This window comes from Pezoporus flaviventris, unplaced genomic scaffold, assembly GCF_033815535.1.
Source record: "Pezoporus flaviventris isolate CSIRO_AGI_PZ_B2104156 unplaced genomic scaffold, CSIRO_AGI_Pfla_v1 ptg000007l, whole genome shotgun sequence".
Lineage (NCBI taxonomy): Eukaryota > Metazoa > Chordata > Aves > Psittaciformes > Psittacidae > Pezoporus > Pezoporus flaviventris.
In genome coordinates, this window is record NW_026892555.1 from 84,538,848 (window position 1) to 84,557,933 (window position 19,086).

At 42.7% G+C, this 19,086-nt stretch overlaps 1 protein-coding gene and 1 long non-coding RNA gene across 3 annotated transcripts; one reads left to right on the forward strand and one right to left on the reverse strand.

Annotated features, from left to right (window-relative positions):
* Positions 1–4,972: 4,972 nt before the first annotated feature.
* LOC133267213 (ovalbumin-related protein Y-like) lies at positions 4,973–11,651 on the forward strand. The gene is made up of 8 exons (XM_061449331.1): positions 4,973–5,045; positions 6,557–6,741; positions 7,394–7,444; positions 7,862–7,990; positions 8,781–8,898; positions 9,132–9,274; positions 9,615–9,770; positions 10,518–11,651. The coding sequence occupies exons 2-8, from the start codon at positions 6,574–6,576 to the stop codon at positions 10,917–10,919; spliced, it is 1,167 nt and encodes a 388-aa protein (XP_061305315.1). The 5' UTR covers positions 4,973–5,045; positions 6,557–6,573; the 3' UTR covers positions 10,920–11,651.
* Positions 9,644–18,760, reverse strand: LOC133267219 (uncharacterized). 2 transcript variants are annotated; one of them, XR_009742673.1, is made up of 4 exons: positions 18,062–18,760; positions 17,892–17,961; positions 10,668–10,915; positions 9,644–9,778 (listed from the first exon to the last, which is right to left on the reverse strand). It is a non-coding gene; the product is annotated as an uncharacterized LOC133267219 (long non-coding RNA). The 2 variants fall into 2 exon arrangements; XR_009742672.1 differs by having other exon boundaries at positions 17,892–18,760.
* Between the last annotated feature and the right edge of the window lie 326 nt (positions 18,761–19,086).

Below are 19,086 nucleotides of genomic sequence, written 5' to 3' on the forward strand. Positions count from 1 at the left end.
GACCAGGTTGGACGAGGCCTTGGGTGGCATGGTTTAGTGTGAGGTGTCCCTGCCCATGGCAGGGGGGTTAGAACTTGATGATCGTAAGGTCCCTTCCAACCCTAACTATTCTATGATTCTATGATTCTGTGTTTCCCCTTTCTCAAAAGGGGAAACAGGATGCAGCAAAAAGTGCAAATTCAGCAATACTGTACCAAACCTGCAACACAGTGCCAATGGCTATGACCTGGACCTGGTCACCACAAACCAGGCAGGAGGCACAATATTTAAAGGGCAGTGGAAAAGTATTCCCCAGGAAAGGGGTGTCAGACCTGGCCAGCGGGATGATGAATGCCTGGTGTGGACTCTGAGCATTCCAAAACCCTAGGGATATTAGGGGCAAGCAGTCCTTCTTGTGTCCCAGAGAGATGGCTTTTGTGATTCAGACCCTGTGCTCTCAACCACCGACCAACCATGCAGTGGAAAGGTTCATATGCTGGACTCAACACTCTGCATGAGAAACTGTATGCTTTCACCTGGCAGGTTTCATTTCCGAGGCATGGTTCTGGTTCTCATTTTAACAATATTTTATTTTAGCAATTTAATAAAATTTAAACAATATTAAAATGCTCCAAAATGTTTTAGTTGAAAACAGAGAAAAATAAATAAACCTCTAAAACCTCCTTGTTGCTACTGGCCTTCCAAAGGCTTATGTTTTTTTTTGTTTTCTGAAGAATTGAGACCCTTTTACTCTGGCAGACTACTGTGCAGCACCAGAGGGAAGGCTTGGCAGGTAACACATGGGGGCAAGAAAAAGTCTGAAACCTTCTGCACCTCTTGATACAACTAACACACCTTTAGAAAGCACAAAGAGAGGCCCAGGTCTCCCCAGTATGACATGATGCTGATCCCCGTACAACATGGAAACAGTACTCTGGGACTTGCCATACATTCCTATAGTAAGTGCCTTATCTGTACCACAGTACTTTGCATAGTAATGGAGAATAACCCTGCTGTCTCCATCTCCCTGGAGATCTTCCTTTACTTATAACACAAAATCACAGAACACCTGAGACTGGAAGTTACTTCTGTCAACTGTCTACACTAAGATCCCCTCTTCAAGCAAGGTCAGCTACAGCAACCCTGCTGGGTTTTGAATATTTCCAAGGATGGAGACTCCACAGCATCTTTGGGCAGCCTGGCTTTATCTCCCTCCTCATAAGCAAATGTGTTTTCATATGTTTAAATAGAATTTATGCTACTTCAAGTTGTGTCAATTCTCTCTTGCCTAAAACACTAGAGAAAGTCTAGCTCCATCTTCTTTTCACCCTCCCATCAAATAAGTTATGCACCTGGATAAGACCATACTGAACTTTCTCCTCTCCAGGGTAATAAGTGCCATTTGGGCTACAAGCTCCTGTCTGAAGAAGCTTGACCAGACACCAAATTTTCTTCAGAGTGGGGAAAGAACACAGTCCGAAAGGACAATTGAGAGATAAACCATCATTGATAGCTACAGCAACAGGGTCTGCAGTGGCAACTAACTAAACAATCACTGGCAGTCACTCTGAGCCAGACAAACATGAAACAACCAAAATGCTCCTTTGTACTGTCAAAAGAGCACCAGAGTGGAGGGGAGCTCAACTCTGGATTTCCGTGTGGGCTCTTGTGATTGGATTGTGCTCTGGTCTGTGAGCTGACCTGGACTTCATATCCTTTTGGAAAGGCTCAAATGCTTGAGTCTGTTGGTTTAGGGACAGCACCACAATGAAATGCCTGTCAGAGTAAAGGACAGCAAAGCCTTAGCTGACCTCTTTCTTGGGACAAGCATTGTTGAAATGACATGTGGCAAAACACATCCTTTTGTTTTTGTGTGCATTACACAGCTGTTCTGGAAAGAGCAATCCATTGATTTGCCCAACAAAAAATAGAAATGCTAACAAAAACTGTAACCTGGCTTGTGTATTGGCATGCTTCTAGAGGAGTGTACTGTCCCTTCTGTACTGCAAAGCAAAAAAATTCCTTTCACAGAATCATAGAATCACACAATGGTTTGGGTTGGAAGGAACCTTAAGTATTATCTAGTTCCAAAACCCCTGTCCAGGTCAGAGACACGTTCCAGTAGACTAGATTGCTCAAAGCCCCATCCAACCTGGCCTAGAAGGAATGAAGATTTTAGCATCAAAGCCAGGATAGTTATAACTGATGTGCACTCTCCCTTCAATCTTCCTATGATTCCTGCATCACCTTTTCTCCCAAGGTGCTCTGCCTCCCTCTTTAACCCTTAAGAAAGATGTTGCAGTGCTCCAGCTCTTATTAATGAATATATTCAACTAGGAATTATTTTAAAAAACCATGCCATTGCCAACAATATTAATGCTACAAATTGGCTGCTGTGAAACAACTGTACTGGCTTACTTGATATCTTTGTATCTTCTAAGTCACAAGCTGACTAGGATGATCCAAATGTGATTCAGGTAGATGGTGCATAAATACCAAAGTGACAGACTGTACTGCTAGACAATTTGGTTGTCAAGAAAAAAGATTCAAGTCATACTGGAAAGTTATAACTGACAGGGTAGAACATATTGGCTAATCCTCTGACTTCTGAGCTGTAAAGTATATAACAATGGACCATGGCCATGAGTGTTAAAGCCTGTTTGAACAAAATCAAAGCAGTCTTAAGCAGAAAAAGCAGAAGAGGCAGCAGATACAGGAACAGCTTGCACTTTAGAGAGTTCTCCCAGTCGTGTTATTAAAAGTATTCAGCACTGTACAGACACATTCACCTATTTAATCTGTCTTTCTACCATCATGGTGATACCATTTTCAGATAAACAGACTTAAAACAGTGGTGTAGTACCATTTATGTATCACTCCTGTGAGGGAATAGCTTACTGTCTTTACAAAAGATTTGCAGTGATGGGCGAACAATGTGAGGCAAGGGCTAAACATCTTTCCTCAAAAGCACGCTTGCTGCATAACAATGGCTGTAGCAGACAAGCCTGGGTGTGTGTCGTTGTGCCACGTAAAATACTAGTGGTATGTAAGTACACCAGTCCAGACTGAGCTCTTCGCTGTTATTGCACTAGCATCTTCAGCTTAACAGGACTAACAAGGACTGCCTTAAGGAGAAAGGCATGGACAGTTCAGAGGCTTTTCACTTGTATAGACAACTAAAAGGGTTAAAGAGTTCACCTCTTTTTTTTTGCAGGAGCATGATTTGTTCTAAACAATTTCAGAGGCATTTTGTGTATTGACTTTGGATTTCTGTTTTAAAATCACATGGCATTCAGAGAGGTCAAAGCCGTTTCTTTTATTGTCTGTTCATTCTTTCATTACAAAGGAATTATGTGACTTTTCTGCTTGCTATTGTATATTATGACTGTCCTGCAGACCATGAATGTTTTTTCAGCTGTTTTGTTCACCTGCTGTACCATGAAGTTACTTATGGAAGATCTGAAAAATGGTCTTTATATGCACAAAAGGCACATTTTGAATCTGGCATCTGGTGCTGTGACCTGTGGAAAAGGACAAACTCACCTTAAACTATTCCTCAAAATTTTAGCAGTGAGTTTGAATCCTTTTCTGGTTGTTCAGCCTGGAGAAGACTCCAGTGAGACCTTAAAGCAGCCTTCCAGTACCTAAAGGGGTCTGCAAGAATGATGGAAAGAGACTTTTTCAAGGGCATGTAGTGACAGGACAAGGGGGGAATGGCTTTAAGTTAAAAAAGGAAATATTTAAATTAGATGGATTTCAGAAGACATTCTTTACTGTGAGGGTGGTGAGGCAATGACACAGGCTGCACAGAGCAATTGTGGCTGCCCCATCCCTGGCAGTGTTCAAGGCCAGTCTGGACAGGGCTTTGAGCAATCTGGTCTAGTGGAAGGTGTCCCTGCCCATGTCAGGGGGGTTGGAACTAGATGAGCTTTAAGGTCCCTTCCAATCCTAATCATTCTATGATTCTATGGTACAATCTGACTGGGATCTAAATATCCTGATGCCTGAATTTGAAAAGCAACCTCAACCCTTGTTTCCCCAATACATTTTTCTTCAACTCTGTAATACTTCTCTATACAGATACTCTGAATATTACCTTTGAAATTAGTTTTTATTCCCACAATATGCTCACTGAAGGTTTTGTTCTACTGATGTGTTGTACAGACTGTGACTACGTCTGAGTTCCCTGAGTTAGATTGCTGTGGGATGAAAAGCTGTGAAACTGAGGTCTGTGAAACTGAAACAGTGGCACTGGGGAATTACATACATGTTTTTGCAGAATAATCTTTTTCAATATTATTAAATTTGGCAACTAACATTTGAAGGATGTGCTCTTTCTCAAGTTCCTTGGTAGCAGAAGTTTCCCCATTCTTCAGCAAGAGCAATGTATTCTGGTTGAAAGAAAGACCAGTGATGTTGGTAGTCCAGCCAGCAACAGGAGAGAGAAAAGCTGCAATAAGTACAGTGTGGGCATACCATAGCAAGCAGTCCTTCAGATGCTGATCTTAATAATTTTTTTGAGTTAATAGAACAAAGAGTCTGAAAGGGGGCTGGCCTGTCAGTACTCATTACAGAGGAATAACTAAGAAATAAACTCAAAATTCCTTAGAGACATTCTGCAAGGCTCAACTTCTCACATTTTTTATTTTCATGAGCTATGCCACACTATTTCCTGCCATTATCAAATCATACTTACAATTCAAGTTCCAATGAATAGCTGTTACACTATTTTTGCTTCAGCTAGTTCAACACGATCCTTCCTTTTCTGCAAGGTTTCATGTGCTATATGAATAAATCTCCCATTCTGGACATGTTAGGGATTTTAGTGGAAAATTCTTTCATTCAGGCATTCAGGCTTTTTTTTTTTTTTTTTTGAAGAATGGACTTATTCCAAGTAAAAGTACACATTGGACATTGAGATCCATCCATCATTTTATTTGTTAAACACAGAACAGGCAGCGTGGGGCGTGTCACAAAATTACACATATATTCCCAGGAGTTCGGCAAGTCTGCACCAAGTACAGCTGAGAAGCTGTACTATTACCTTTGCAGGTGAAGCTGAAAAGGTAAGCACTTCTTTTGATGATGATTGAAGTTCTCTTCTGCAATTTAGGAAAAATTGTCTGTAACAAAACTTGCAAAAAGTTTTGTTGATGTAACCTCATGTTTGTGACTTTCAGTGTTAGTTGAAGAAACAAATGATTAAAGGATGCCTTCTGCCGACACCTCACCTCACCTTCACATGTGTTCTGCATTACTTTACTGTTTCATATTCTACCATGCATAAAAGTCAAAGTATTTGTTTGTATGAACTAACGTTTTGTTTAATAGCTGTTTCACGTTGAAAGCTGGTGATATGCTGTGACAGCCTTTCTTCCTTTTTCTTCTATCCCTTTAATTGTTCATTAAGGATTAAAAGACAAAATTGAATTTGCTTAAATTCCAGAGGGTGCAGCTAAAGCTCACTTGCAGTTTTTATGGATATTCTCTGAATGAAATTAAGGAATGCAGTGTGCTCAGGTGACCCCAGCATACTGCAGCTCTATATTGTCTTTTAGTCGCATTTTCTAAGATTAAAGAAAAAACTCACCACCCTAGCAAGGTTCTCTCTGTTTGTGTCAACATGTGGGAAATTGTAAGTGGTGTAGATGCTATACTGTTGTATTAGACTTTACAGTATTGTATTTTCTATTCTGTATTGTCTCCTTTATTAAAAAATAGTTTCCTCCAGTGTTATACAAAATGTGAGGTGCTGAAAATACAGGGAAAATTTTACAAGGATGTGAGGAAAAGGGCAGAAAAATACTTAAATACAGAAGATGTGAAGAGCTCTGCAAATTAATCAAAAGGCTGAACAAGCACTATCTTATTAAAGGGTGTATTTTATGGAAAAGGTGATAAAAAATTAAAGAACGCCTTTTTAAAACAGTGAGATGCAATTAACGATATGCCTTTATAATCCTGTTTAAAGAAGTAAAAGTAATGTTGCTAATTTTGGGGGCCTCTGATAAAGTAGGTGGTGTAAGAATCTATCTTCTCTTTACACTAGGCTGAAATTAGAACAAATCTAGCAAAACTTATGCTGTTGTTTCAGACATGTACATTGTATACTGAAATTAACAGCAGTTTGGATCATAGATGGCTGACCTGTTAATCTCTTTATTGATCTTCAAAGTGATGTAAAGAATGATAGTGAAGAGCCTGATTTAGAGTCTCAAAAATATCTATGTTGATTCTTTTTTTCTTAAGAGACAAGAAAAGACTGTTAATATGCTTCTTTCAAGGTAACTAATATTCTTTGCAACATTTTCAACTATATGGTGTATATATACAGAGAGGGAGAAATCAAGTTTCAAATAAGACAATCACCAGCTTATGCATAATCAGTACCTACCCAGCACGTTCATTGCTCACGAATCCAAAAGCACGCCTGCCTTTTAAATCCATACCACTGGATTCTGTTTGTTGCAAAGAAAAACCTTATGCACTGAGTTCAGCGGTTCAAGTGTACTGACTTTCTTGCATTACCATTATTGTATTTCAACATAATAAGCCAGACTCTTTCTGTTTGCTTTAGACAGCATTGATTTCACAATGGGCTCCATCAGTGAAGCAAATGCAGAATTTGCTTTTGATGTTTTCAAAGAGCTGAAAGTCCACCATGTTAACGACAACATCTTCTACTCCTCCCTGAGTATCATTTCAACCCTGGCCATGGTCTATCTGGGAGCAAGAGGTAACACTCAGTCTCAGATGGAGAAAGTAAGTTACTTGACATGGGTGTAAAGTGACCTCTGCTTGTGCTTGTGGTTCCTTCTAAGTAATATCACTGAAATATACTAACCACTGATGAGCTTCTCACCTGTTTTAATATACAAGAGTAAGCCATAGTCACAAAATGGAGAATTGGATTGAGAGTTATTCTGAGAAAATACTAAGGAAAGTTGCATATTGTCACTATAAGGGACAGTTAGTTATGACCTAGGAAAAAAATCTCAAGAACAATAACAAAATAGATTAGCAGTTGTCAAATTTTATGGTTTGCTTTTTTTTGGTCTAAATTCTGATATCTTCCAGATAATGTGATCAGGTTGGTTTTTTTAATATATAAAACCCACAAACCCCAGGAAGAAAGGAATACAATTAGCAGTACGTATGGAACTCATTTAATTTCTAGACATCCAAAGAAAAACTATCATCTAAGAAAACAGTATTATTTAGAGTTCCCAAGAAGGCCACAGAGGGTATAAACCAATTGCAAGCTCACTTCTGAATTTTTAGTTCATCTGTGTTTTCAGTTAGCAATATATTTTTCTGAGCCAACAACTCAATGTTAAGCATCATGTGTAAATCTCAAATTCACACAATTCTTGGTCATGTTTGTTATTTCTACCACTGGCTTTTTCTCTTGCAGGTTCTTCACTTTGATAACATTACAGGAGTTGGAGATGCTATTGACTCTGAGGTAGAGAATAACCTGATACGCCTTTCTGTCTGATTTTCTCCTCAGAACAAAACAGTTTCAGACCCTGTCAAAAACTATGGTAATATTCTGAAACCAAGAGTGTCAGTGACACAAACACAACTGCGCTCTTACAAAACACACTTTTCAGGGGACTTACCTTGAGAAGGATGAACAATGCACCACCACCACAGCACCTGCTGTCCCAAAGGTGACAGTCCTATATCTGTGGGGGAGGATTCCATTGCAGACTGACTCTTAACTTATAGGGACAACCCTTTAAGGTCTTATGTCATATTAGGGGCAGTTGGAATGAGATGATCTTAAGGTCCTTCCCAACTCTAACCATTCTATGATTCTATGATACTATAAGAAGAAACTAATGCAATGTGTCTTCTTATTTTCATGTCATCACCTCAGTGTGGCACTTCTGAATACATCCATAATGCATTCAAGGATCTTCTCTCAGACCTCACCATGCTGAATGCTACATACTCGCTGAAGTTTGCTGACAAACTCTATATTGAAAAAACATACCCCATTCTTACGGTGAGTTGTACTGGGACCTGACTTCTGCAGGCTTCCCCATAAAGGCCCTGTGACTCCACCCTACCGAAGCACCACCATCACCAACCTGCTGTTGTTGATGGTTGTGAGCCATAAGGGGAATTTGCTCAGAATGACTTTGAACCTTCTTGTGGTTGTTATATGGAGTCAGGCAAAAGCATAATGGCATAAAATACACCCATGTTGCAACAGTCATAGACAGTAATCAAGATAGCTGTTCATTTGCTAGAATATGTCTCTTAATGAAAAATTTAACTTTTAAGGGAAATGAAAAATATTTTATGACTTGAAAGCACAAAGACTGAAATTGTCATATTTGCATTTTTTTTTTTTTCAAGGCCAAATATCAAATCTTCCCAGTGAAAGGAAGCTTTGGTTTTGGAATCTAAGAATGGAAGAACACAGTATTAAAAATAAAAAGCAGTCACAAAGAAAAGGAAACAAACATTGTTTGTCCTTAAAAATGTTTATTTTATTATTATTATTTATTTATTATTAAACTGAACATGTTCTAGTAAAATTATGAAAATATTTAAAAAATTAAATTTAAAATCCTATCTTAAAAAAAGTGCTGATCTAAGTATTTGAAGTAGTCTTTCTTATACAGCTTTAAGATTCAGTTACAGGAAGACAGCAGTGACTGACATGTTCAAACATAGGGGCATAGGTTCACTGTTCTTTTAACCATTCTGCTTCATTTCAGTCTTGCATTTCACATTCATACATTTTCAAGTACTCATCTGTCTGACAACAGCAATCCTTCTGCTTACAGGAATACTTAAAGTGTGCAAAGAAATTCTACAAAGCAGGTATGGAAGAAGTTGACTTCAAAACAGCTGCAGAGGAAGCAAGACAGCTCATTAATTCTTGGGTGGAGAAAGAGACAAATGGTGAGGACTGAAAAATGGGTAGCAGTTATTTTCCCCCACCTACCGTAATCTATACCCTTGTCTTCTTCTCCTCATAATGTCTAGGGAAAAGAGGTCAAGCAAAAGCAGGTTGCTTATTGCTATGAAAACAAAATTCCACAAAGTGGCACCCCTCCATCCCCATGCCCTTCATTGCAGGTATTTGTGCACACCAGGTGTAACTTATCACTCTCTGCCCTGACTCTTTCTTAAAGGACAGATCCAAGATTTCCTTGTGGCAGGCTCTGTTAATCCAGATACTGCACTGGTCCTTGTGAATGCCATTTACTTCAAAGCGATATGGAAGACAGCATTTAAAGAAGAAGACACTCGGGAAGCACCCTTCAGTGTGACAGAGGTAGGAGGGCATGGACCCATCTTCTGGCCAGGACAGCTGTTGGCTTGCACAGCCAACCTGTTACACATACAGCCTGTTGCTGTCACAGGTTGGATGATTTACCTAGGTCCCTCACTGCCAGAGCCTGGGACTAAGCCCATGGGGTGTTTGCATGAGCTGTGTATGACCAGGCTTCCAGGGCACACCAGCATATAAGAGAGGAAAATGGAGGCACAGGTCTTTTTCAAAGGCAGCATGCTTCAAGATCAATTCCTGTCCCTTTCAAAGAATTTGTACTTTTGCCTGCTTAAAGAAAAAATTCACTCCCCAGTGACATTATCTCACGTTTGTGTTTCTGCAGCAAGAAAGCAGACCTGTGCAAATGATGTGTCAGAACAGTACCTTCAAAATGGGAATTGTGCCTTCAGAGAAAATTAAGATCCTGGAGCTGCCATATGCCAGTGGAAAGCTGAGCATGCTGGTGCTGTTGCCCGATGATGTCTCTGGTCTGGAGCAGGTATGGCCCTGTCAGGGGAAACAGAAGAGGTACCAGTTCAGTAGGACCTGGCTGCCACCAGATCTTTTGCTGTTCATTTACATCCCAGCTGCCTACCCCATGGCTGTGCTGAGCAGGTGGGGGAGCACAAAAGCCCCCCAAGTGCTACCAAGTGCTCAGGCTGAGACTGGCATCTTAGAAGAGCACTGGGCTCCATGCTCATAAAACAAAAGTAAAGGAGAATAGTGCTACTATAGCCCTGAATCAGTTGTTATATGCATCGGTCTCCATCAGGTACCAGAAACAGACATGCTAGCAAGATTTTTTTAAAATCTTGAGTGACTTCAGTCTTCCAGGAAGGCACTCAAGGGTTTGCTAAGTAAGAAAACCTTATCTGAGGGGAACTAAAAAATGAAGTGATGAGGAAGACCGTACAGGAGCTGAATAAAAGGAATGTGGGAAACGCAGTACTAGAAAGGAACTAAGGTGAGGGAAGTGATCAATAAAATATATACCAGGAGGAACAGTTCTTTTGATCTGATGAGGAAATTTTAAGATGACAATGTTTTGGAGAACTTCATTAAGACAGATGATACATAGGTCATAGTCAGGAGGAAGCATACGATATAAGCAAATATATTTAAGATAAGTATCAGTTCTATTGTGTACACAAAGTAAAAGAAAAATATAGTAGCAAATGCTATAAACACAGCCATTAAGGCCCTTGCACTTTCGTCTCAGGCATTTTATTCCTGCCTCTCTTTGCAGATTGAGAAAAAAATCAACTTTGATAAATTTAAGGAGTGGACCAGTCCCAGTGTGATGGAAAAGAAGAGAGTGAAAGTGTACCTCCCGCGCATGAAGATTGAGGAAAAATACAACCTCATAGCTGTCTTAAAGGCCTTGGGTATGACTGACCTGTTCAGCTCTTCAGCTGATCTGTCTGGCATCTCTTCAGCAAAGAATCTGAAGATATCAGAGGCCGTCCATATGGCATACATGGAAGTCAATGAAGAGGGCACTGAGATGGCTGGCTCAGCAGATGTGATTGGAGACATCAAACAATCTTCTGAGTTTGAAGAGTTTAAGGCTGACCGCCCTTTCCTTTTCTTCATCAAACATAATCCAACCAACTTCATCCTTTTTGTTGGTAAATATTGTTCTCCCTAAGAAGAAAAGGAGCTGGAAATAAAGTTTGTCTTCCCCTCAGAAACAGATCCCCTTTACTGTAGGATTGTAGTATAATCTCATCTCTTCAATATTTTCTCCAAATGGAAAGCCTTCAATATCTAGTGAGATGTCCTTGAAGAAGTGTATGACTTTTCAAATGTTTAGGTGCAGGTATTTCTGCTCACACCACTTTTATTCAGGACTTATATCCAAGATTGAATGAGAATTTCAGGAGGTAGTTTAGGAATATCTCCCATCACCATTGAATAACTTGAGAGACAGGCTAGTGTTTTGATTTTTGTGTGAAATACTTCCACTTTAATAGACAATCTGGTTTCTCTATAGGTGGTTAGTGAAAGAAACACAGCTTTCAGAATAACCCAGTTCCTTTATGGACAGCCACCACTGAATTGATGCCTGGGCAACTTGCAGACATAATTCTGTGCTTTAGCAAAGCATTCTTCTTCCAGGAATGCATGTGGGCTCTTTGTGCTGCATGTTAGTATAAGTCTGTGTCTCTCTGTGCCTGTGTCTGTCTCTCTTGTTCTGAGGAAACATCTAGAAAGTCCACCATTTCTTCATAGATTATCATCTCCAAATACAATATCTTCCTGACAGACACAATTTCGCACCTTCATTGCAGTGACGTACCATTGATTTTGTGAATGTTAATTGGTGGTCCTTCTATTTATTCCAATAAAAGCATTACAAAATAAACATGTCATTGTCATTACCTATCCTATAGAAGGACTACAGACCCCTGGGGGAGGTGGTTAGGGGCTCTGGAGCTCAGAAAGTCTTTTCATCAATTCTCCAGGATACAGGGGATGACCTAAAACAAGCTAGGAGGATTGGCCAGGTTAATAAATGGTTAAAAGGGTGGTGTCATAGTCAGGGGTTTGGGTATATTGAACACGGGACCCAAGCTTGTAGGCCAGGTCTACTGGGGGCTGGTGGAGCTGGTCTAAGGGAAAGAGCAGTTTTGGCAGGAGGCTTGCCAGTCTGGTCAAGGAGGCTTTAAACTAGATGTGTTGGGGGAGGGGGGCATCATTCCATCCCAGCACACGCAGTCAGTTGCCAGAACCTATAATAAATGTTTGGAGCACTGTAGAGATATCCCAGCCGCTCCAGCCAATGAGCCGGCTTCAGTTGGAGCTCAGCTCAGATGCCTCTCTACAAATGCCCATAGCATAGGGAACAAACAAGAGGAATTAGAGATGTGTGCACGTCTACGGGGGTATGATATAATAGGCATCACAGAAACATGGTGGGATGTCTCCTATGACTGGAGTGTTGGAATGGAAGGTTACAGGCTCTTTAGAAAGGAGAGGCCTGGCAGGCAGGGAGGGGGAGTTGCCCTTTATGTTAGGGATAGGCTGGAGAGTATGGAACTCTGTCTGGGGACAGGTGAGCAGTCAACAGAGAGTTTGTGGGTCAGGGTTAAAGGGAATATAGCTATGGGAGACATTACTGTGGGGATCTGTTACAGACCGCCTGATCAAGGAGAACCTGCGGATGAAGCACTCCATAGACAGATAGAAAAAGCCTCACGCTCGCAGGCCCTTGTTCTCATGGGTGACTTCAACCACCCTGACATCTGTTGGAAGCATGGTACGGCCCAGCACAAGCAATCCAGGAGGTTCCTCGATTGTGTAGAAGACAACTTCTTTCTGCAAGTAATAGAGGAGCCGGCAAGGAGAGGTGCCATGCTTGACCTCTTGCTCACCAACAGGGAAGGGCTGGTTGGAAATGTGACTCTCCAGGGCAGCCTTGGATGCAGCGATCATGAGATGGTCGAATTTCAGATCCCCAGGACAGTGAGAAGAGCGTGCAGCAAGCTCACTGCCCTGGACTTCAAAAGAGCAGACTTTGGCCTCTTCAGGAACCTGCTTAGTAAGGTTCCATGGGATACAGCCCTAGAGGGCAGGGGGGCCCAAGACTGTGGGTTGATATTCAAGGATCACCTGCTACAAGCTCAGGAGTGTTGCATCCCAACCAGAAGGAAGTGCAGCAGGAGGGCCAGGAGACCTCCTTGGATGGATAAGGAGCTCCTGGGGAAAATTCAGATGAAAAAAGAGGCTTGTAATAAGTGGAAGCAAGGACAGGTGGCATGGGAAGAGTACAGGGATGTTGTCTGGGAAGCTAGGGACCAGGTTAGGAAAGCTAAGGCCCAGTTAGAATTAAACTTAGCTAGAGGTATTAAAGATAACAGGAAGGGATTCTACAAGTACCCAGCAAATAAAAAACAGACTAGAGAAAATGTAGGCCCCCTCAGGAAGCTCTCGGGAGAACTGGCTACACAGGATTTGGAGAAGGCTGAGGTTCTGAATGACTTCTTTGCCTCGGTCTTCACTGGCAAATGTTTTGACCACGGCACTCAAGTCTTGGAAGGCAGACACAGGGACTGTGAGAATGAAGACCTTGAGCCCACTGTAGGAGTGGAACTGGTTTGAGACCACCTTAAAAATCTGAATGTGCACAAGTCCATGGGTCCCGATGAGATCCATCTGTGGGTCCTGAAGGAGCTGGCAAATGAAGCTGCGAAGCCTCTGGCCATCATATTTGAAAACTCATGGCAGTCAGGTGAAGTTCCCAATGACTGGAAACAGGGAAATATAACCCCCATTTTCAAGAAGGGGAAAATGGATGGCCCGGGGAATTACAGACCAGTCAGTCTCACCTCTGTGCCTGCCAAAATCTTGGAGCAGATTCTCCTGGAAGGCACACTAAGGCACATGAAAAACAACAAGGTGGTTGGTGACAGCCAGCATGGCTTCACTAAGGGGAAATCCTGCCTGACCAATTTGGTGGCCTTCTATGATGGGGCTATGGAACTGATGGACAGGGGTAGAGCAGTTGATGTCGTCTGCCTGGACTTGTGTATAGTGTTCGACACTGTCCCACACGACATCCTTGTCTCTAAATTGGAGCAACATAAATTTGATAGGTGGACCACTTGGTGGATAAAGAACTGGCTGGATGGCCGCACACAAAGAGTTGTGATCAATGGCTCAATGTCTGGCTGGAGACCAGTAACGAGTGGTGTCCCTCAGGGATCGGTGTTGGGACCGGTCTTGTTCAACATCTTTGTTGGTGGCATGGACAGTGGGATTGAGTGCGCCCTCAGCAAGTTTGCCGATGACACCAAGATGTGTGGTTTGGTTGATACCCTGGAGGGAAGGAATGCCATCCAGAGGGACCTCAACATGCTTGTGAGGTGGGCTGATGGCAACCTCATGAAGTTTAACCATGCCAAGTGCAAGGTCCTACACCCGGGTCGGAGCAATCCCAGGCACAGCTACAGGTTGGGCAGAGAAGAGATTCACAGCAGCCCTGAGGAGAAGGACTTGGGGGTGTTGGTTGATGAGAAAATGAACATGGGCCAGCGGTGTGCGCTTGCAGCCCAGAAAGCCAACCGTATCCTGGGCTGCATCAAAAGGAGCATGACCAGCAGATTGAAGGAGGTGATCCTGCCCCTCTACTCTGCTCTCGTGAGACCTCACCTGAGTATTGTGTGCAGTTCTGGTGTCCTCAACATCAAAAGGACATGGAACTGTTGGAACAAGTCCAGAGAAGGGCCATGAGGATGATCAGGGGACTGGAGCACCTCCAGTATGAAGACAGGCTAAGGAAATTGGGGCTGTTCAGCCTGGAGAAGAGAAGGCTGCGTGGAGACCTCCTAGCAGCCTTCCAATATCTGAAGGGGGCCTTTAGGGATGCTGGGGAGGGACTCTTCATTAGGGACTGTAGTTATAGGACAAGGGGTAATGGGTTCAAACTTAAACAGGGGAAGTTTAGATTGGATATAAGAAGGAAATTCTTTCCTGTTAGGGTGGTGAGACACTGGAATGGGTTGCCCAGGGAGGTTGTGAATGCTCCATCCCTGGCAGTGTTCAAGACCAGGTTGGACGAGGCCTTGGGTGATATGGTTTAGTGTGAGGTGTCCCTGCCCATGGCAGGGGGGTTGGAACTAGATGATTTTAAGGTCCTTTCCAACCCTAACTATTCTATGATTCTGTGATTCTATTCTGGGTTACTGCACCACACAACCTGACACATACTATATAGTGGGTAGTGGGAGAGAAGTGGGTTAGAATAGGATTCGGATCTTATTTTCAAAACCAGAATGTAGCCATATAGCCACTAAAGAGCTTTTGAGCTTAAGCAAGGTAAGCCCTATAGCTCCTTTTCTTACCTTCAGCTTATGTCCATACGGCACATCAATAACTAATTTTGCTATTGTATTCCCAGACAGCTTTAAAAGATTTCCCCTGTAAATATATGTCCTGGGTTCAGCAGTAGCAGTCATTTTTCACCTTCTTAGTAGCTGGTGCAGTGCTGTGTTTTGACTTTTGGCCTGGGAACAGAGCTGATAACAAGGATGTTTTAGTCTGACCAAGGACTTTGTGAGTCTCATGCTCTGCCAGGGAGGAGGGGAAGCCGGGAGGAAGCAGAGACAGGACACCTGACCCAAGCTAGCCAAAGAGGTATTCCATACCACAGCACGTCATGGCCCAGGATGTAACTGAGAGTTACCCCAAAGGGCTAGGACTGCGGGTTGGACGAGGTATCAGTTGGTGCTTCGTCGGGGTGGGGGGGGGCAAGTTATCGGTTGGCTGGTGGTGAGGTGATGTATTCTCTTCCCTTGTTATTTCCTTTATCATTATTATCATTGGTGGTAGCAGTAGTGATTTGTGTTATACCTTAGTTACTAAACTGTTCTTATCTCAACCCGTGGGAGTTGCATTCTTTTCAATTCTCCTCTCTGTCCCCCTGGGAGTAGGGGGAGGGAAAGAAGGGGGGGAGTGAGTGAACGAGCTGCCTGACTGGTTTTAAACCACGACAATATATCAAGGTGATGCCTAAGAGATATAACTTCAAAAACATGAGGAGAGTGTCTTAAAAGTTGGACTGTTTAAGCTCTCTATTACCCACAAGAATCATAGGAGGAAATATTTCTTATTGCTTTTTGATGTAATAATCCTCTAGGACATGTTATTTCCTATGTCATGGTTTTTCAGGTTACAGTTTATCCGATTGAAAGGATTATTAGTGTTAATTGCTGAGTTAAGCAACCTTCTTTCTGGTGGGATACACACGCAGAACTGCAGTTTACGGTATCAGTACTTAAAAAATGCTTACAAAAGGAGACACATACATGGCAGATTTTGGAGCTGCCTCAACCATTTGTAAAGTCAGCAGTAAATATAACTTAAAATCATGCTGGCAGCAGGGACACACATTGTCATAGCTCCTATGAAGTCTAGTTTATGGGACAATTGCAAATACTGGTCTTCTCAAGACAGTTATAAAGGATTAGCTACAGTTAACACAAGTACTGAAGCAAAAAAGATTTTCAAGAGATGTGGCATTTCAAGGTTTACTGTGTACATTGTGTTCTGCTTCCCTCAGAGCCAAAAGCAGTCAACAGAATTTTGCAGCGACTAAAACAAAAAATAGTGCAGGACTTGTAAAGTATTGCAGCAGACTGCGTAAGTTCATAAAACTGTTCTTAAACTGAAATCAGCATAACTGTCATTCTGTACTTTCTATGTACAATGACAATAAAACTATCAACATTCATTATGGAAGTATTTATAACATAACATGAAGAAAAAAAAACAGCTATTCTATTGTTCAATCATTCTTCTGCTTGATGATTATTTTAAAGCAAAGAAATGGAGAAAATCAAGGCTGAAATGGTGGCTTCCTAAAACTATACACAAGAGAGTTTTCAAAGCACAGAGTACACCTAATGTTTGCGCTGTGCTACAGAACTATTTGATTCTTTTTAATTTGGGCTATTAGGTGTCACTATGGGTACAAATCGATGTCTATCAGTCTTCTGAAAGATAGGCATCTGTTGAAATCTAGGTTTGGGAGCTCAACATAGGTTCTAATTTTGTCCTTATTTTATTCCTCCTGCAAGCAGATGATTCTGGTTGATATGATGAAAATGTAAAGCAGTGGCATTATGCTTGGAACCTGGTCATTTTTAAGAAAAAGAAAAGTTGTTTGGTGAAAGTCCAGAGTAATTTTAAGATGTCTGTGCCCTGAATGGAAAAATAGTATCACAGTCAAGTACTGTAGAAGGGATAGAATTATTTGGTTTATTAAAGAGAAAACTTCCTCCGTAGGGTCTAAAATGAGATGTATAAGCACAGATTCAGCAAAGTTGAATAAAATCTACACACCTGTGTCAATGGCTGGGCTCAGAACTGTGCCTGTGCATTGCTGGTCTGGGCCAGCAGGACTTGCTGTAAAGGCCCTGCCATGATGACTGTGGCTGCTGCAGCCCTCATGGGGAGCAGCTCTGCAAGTGACAGGATGGAGAGTGTCACACATGATGAGGGAATAGCAGCCATGAGGGGAAACACCGCCTGCTGCTTCTGAGCTCTGAAGCCCATGAGGAATTAAAAAACATGAATCCCAGTTCCCATAAAGTCTAGGTATTGTCCCGTAATCCTTTTTGTTCCCTGGCAGCATGACCAAAGTTGGTATGTCAATAAATTGCCATCTGTCTCTCCATTATGCTCCACTTCCACAGTGTGCTGCATTGTTTTAGATACACAGCACTGCTAGGGGTCTGTAGAAAAAAAAACAGCCACAAAGCAATCACACTCCTTTTAGTGATGCATAGGACAGCATTAGAAGTGCTTTGTGGACTAAGTGTGTTTTTCCTTATCATGTCATTTGGGGAAGGTTTGGAGCTGACATATCTTCTCAATCCTTTGGGGAATATAACTGCCTGAGACTACTCCACGCTTCTCTGCACATTTGTCTTGCACAGAAGGCCTACTTTCTCCTAAGCAAACCAAAGCCATGGCTGAAGGCACAAGAGTTTGCAGGCAGCATGCTCTGATCATGGGCACCAGAGGAAGAGCACTCACAGAATGTCCTGGGCCCTGGGGGAAAAGTTGGCCGGGGCTCCCAAATGATATCTGAGAAAGCACAGTTATACACCAACCCTACCTCCTGCCCTGCCTGCTGCTTCTTCACCAAGTAGACTGGGAAGCACTGAGTGTCACAAGAAAGCAGAAAACTAGGAAGCAGAGAAAGAGAGGTTTTGGACTGAAGTTGAGTGTGGGGAAGTGGGATGAAAGGTCTGTTTCATAGTTTGTCACATTGTTTTTTTTCAATACCTGAATCAACAACAGCAATTTTATGTTAATCATCAAGAAATTATGTGAAACTCCTCAAGCCAAGACTGTTGCCCACAGCAAAAGCCCGTATCAGCTGAGACTTGGCATTTCAGTCTCTGCCAGAAGCATGCGGTAGGTGCCTGTCTCCAGGCCTGCTTCCTGATGGACCTCAGACCAAAGCCTGGTAGTCTTGTCTCCAGGTCCATCTCTTTTCCTCATAAGTGAGTGGGTACAAGGCTCTGGGTGCACTTATAAGCCTTTAATGGTCCTGACCAGCTGCACCTGGAGCCTCTACCCACACCTATGGATGCAGGAGCTCTAAGCTGACATGGACCTTCAGACCCTCTCTGTGCTGCATCAGAGATGTTTCAGCCTCCAGCTCAAACACAGCTGTGTCCATGCCTAGCCAAGGACTCCTAGTGTGACCTTGGCCCTGCCTTGTGATCACTGGACCTGAGGCTAGCTCTAACATGTGAATTGACTTTGATGTTTGTCTTTGAACCTGCCTCATAGTCGTGACATTGCCTTATGACCTGGGTTCTTGGCTGGAGCTGTCTGTGATCTCTGGGTCTGCTCTACCCAGATCTTGTGGGACTGAGCCCTGGCTAGTGAGACTCCTGCCCTGCTGGTGGTGGGACCCCTTTGCCTCCTGCTTTGTCTTTCTTTGGAGAAGAAGCTGGCCCTTGCTTCTCCCTGGCCATGGGCCTCTTCGTTCCATTGATCACAGAAGCTTGAGGACTGATTTTCTGGCTTGATCTTAGCCATGCTCTGTCACTGTGGACCTGTCTGGTGGTCACCAGGCCTCATCCCCACCCTCGCTTGTGGACTGATTTTGGACCTGCCTTGTCACTATATTGCCTTATGACCTGAAGACTTGGTTGGACCTGTCACCATTTCAGGACCTGTCACCATTTCAGGACCTGTCCCCATTTCAGGACCTGTCCTTCTCCTCTTGCCATGGGGCTGGGCCCTGGTCAGTGAATCTCCCATGCCACAGGGAGCAGCCAGCTCTCACTGTTCCCTGG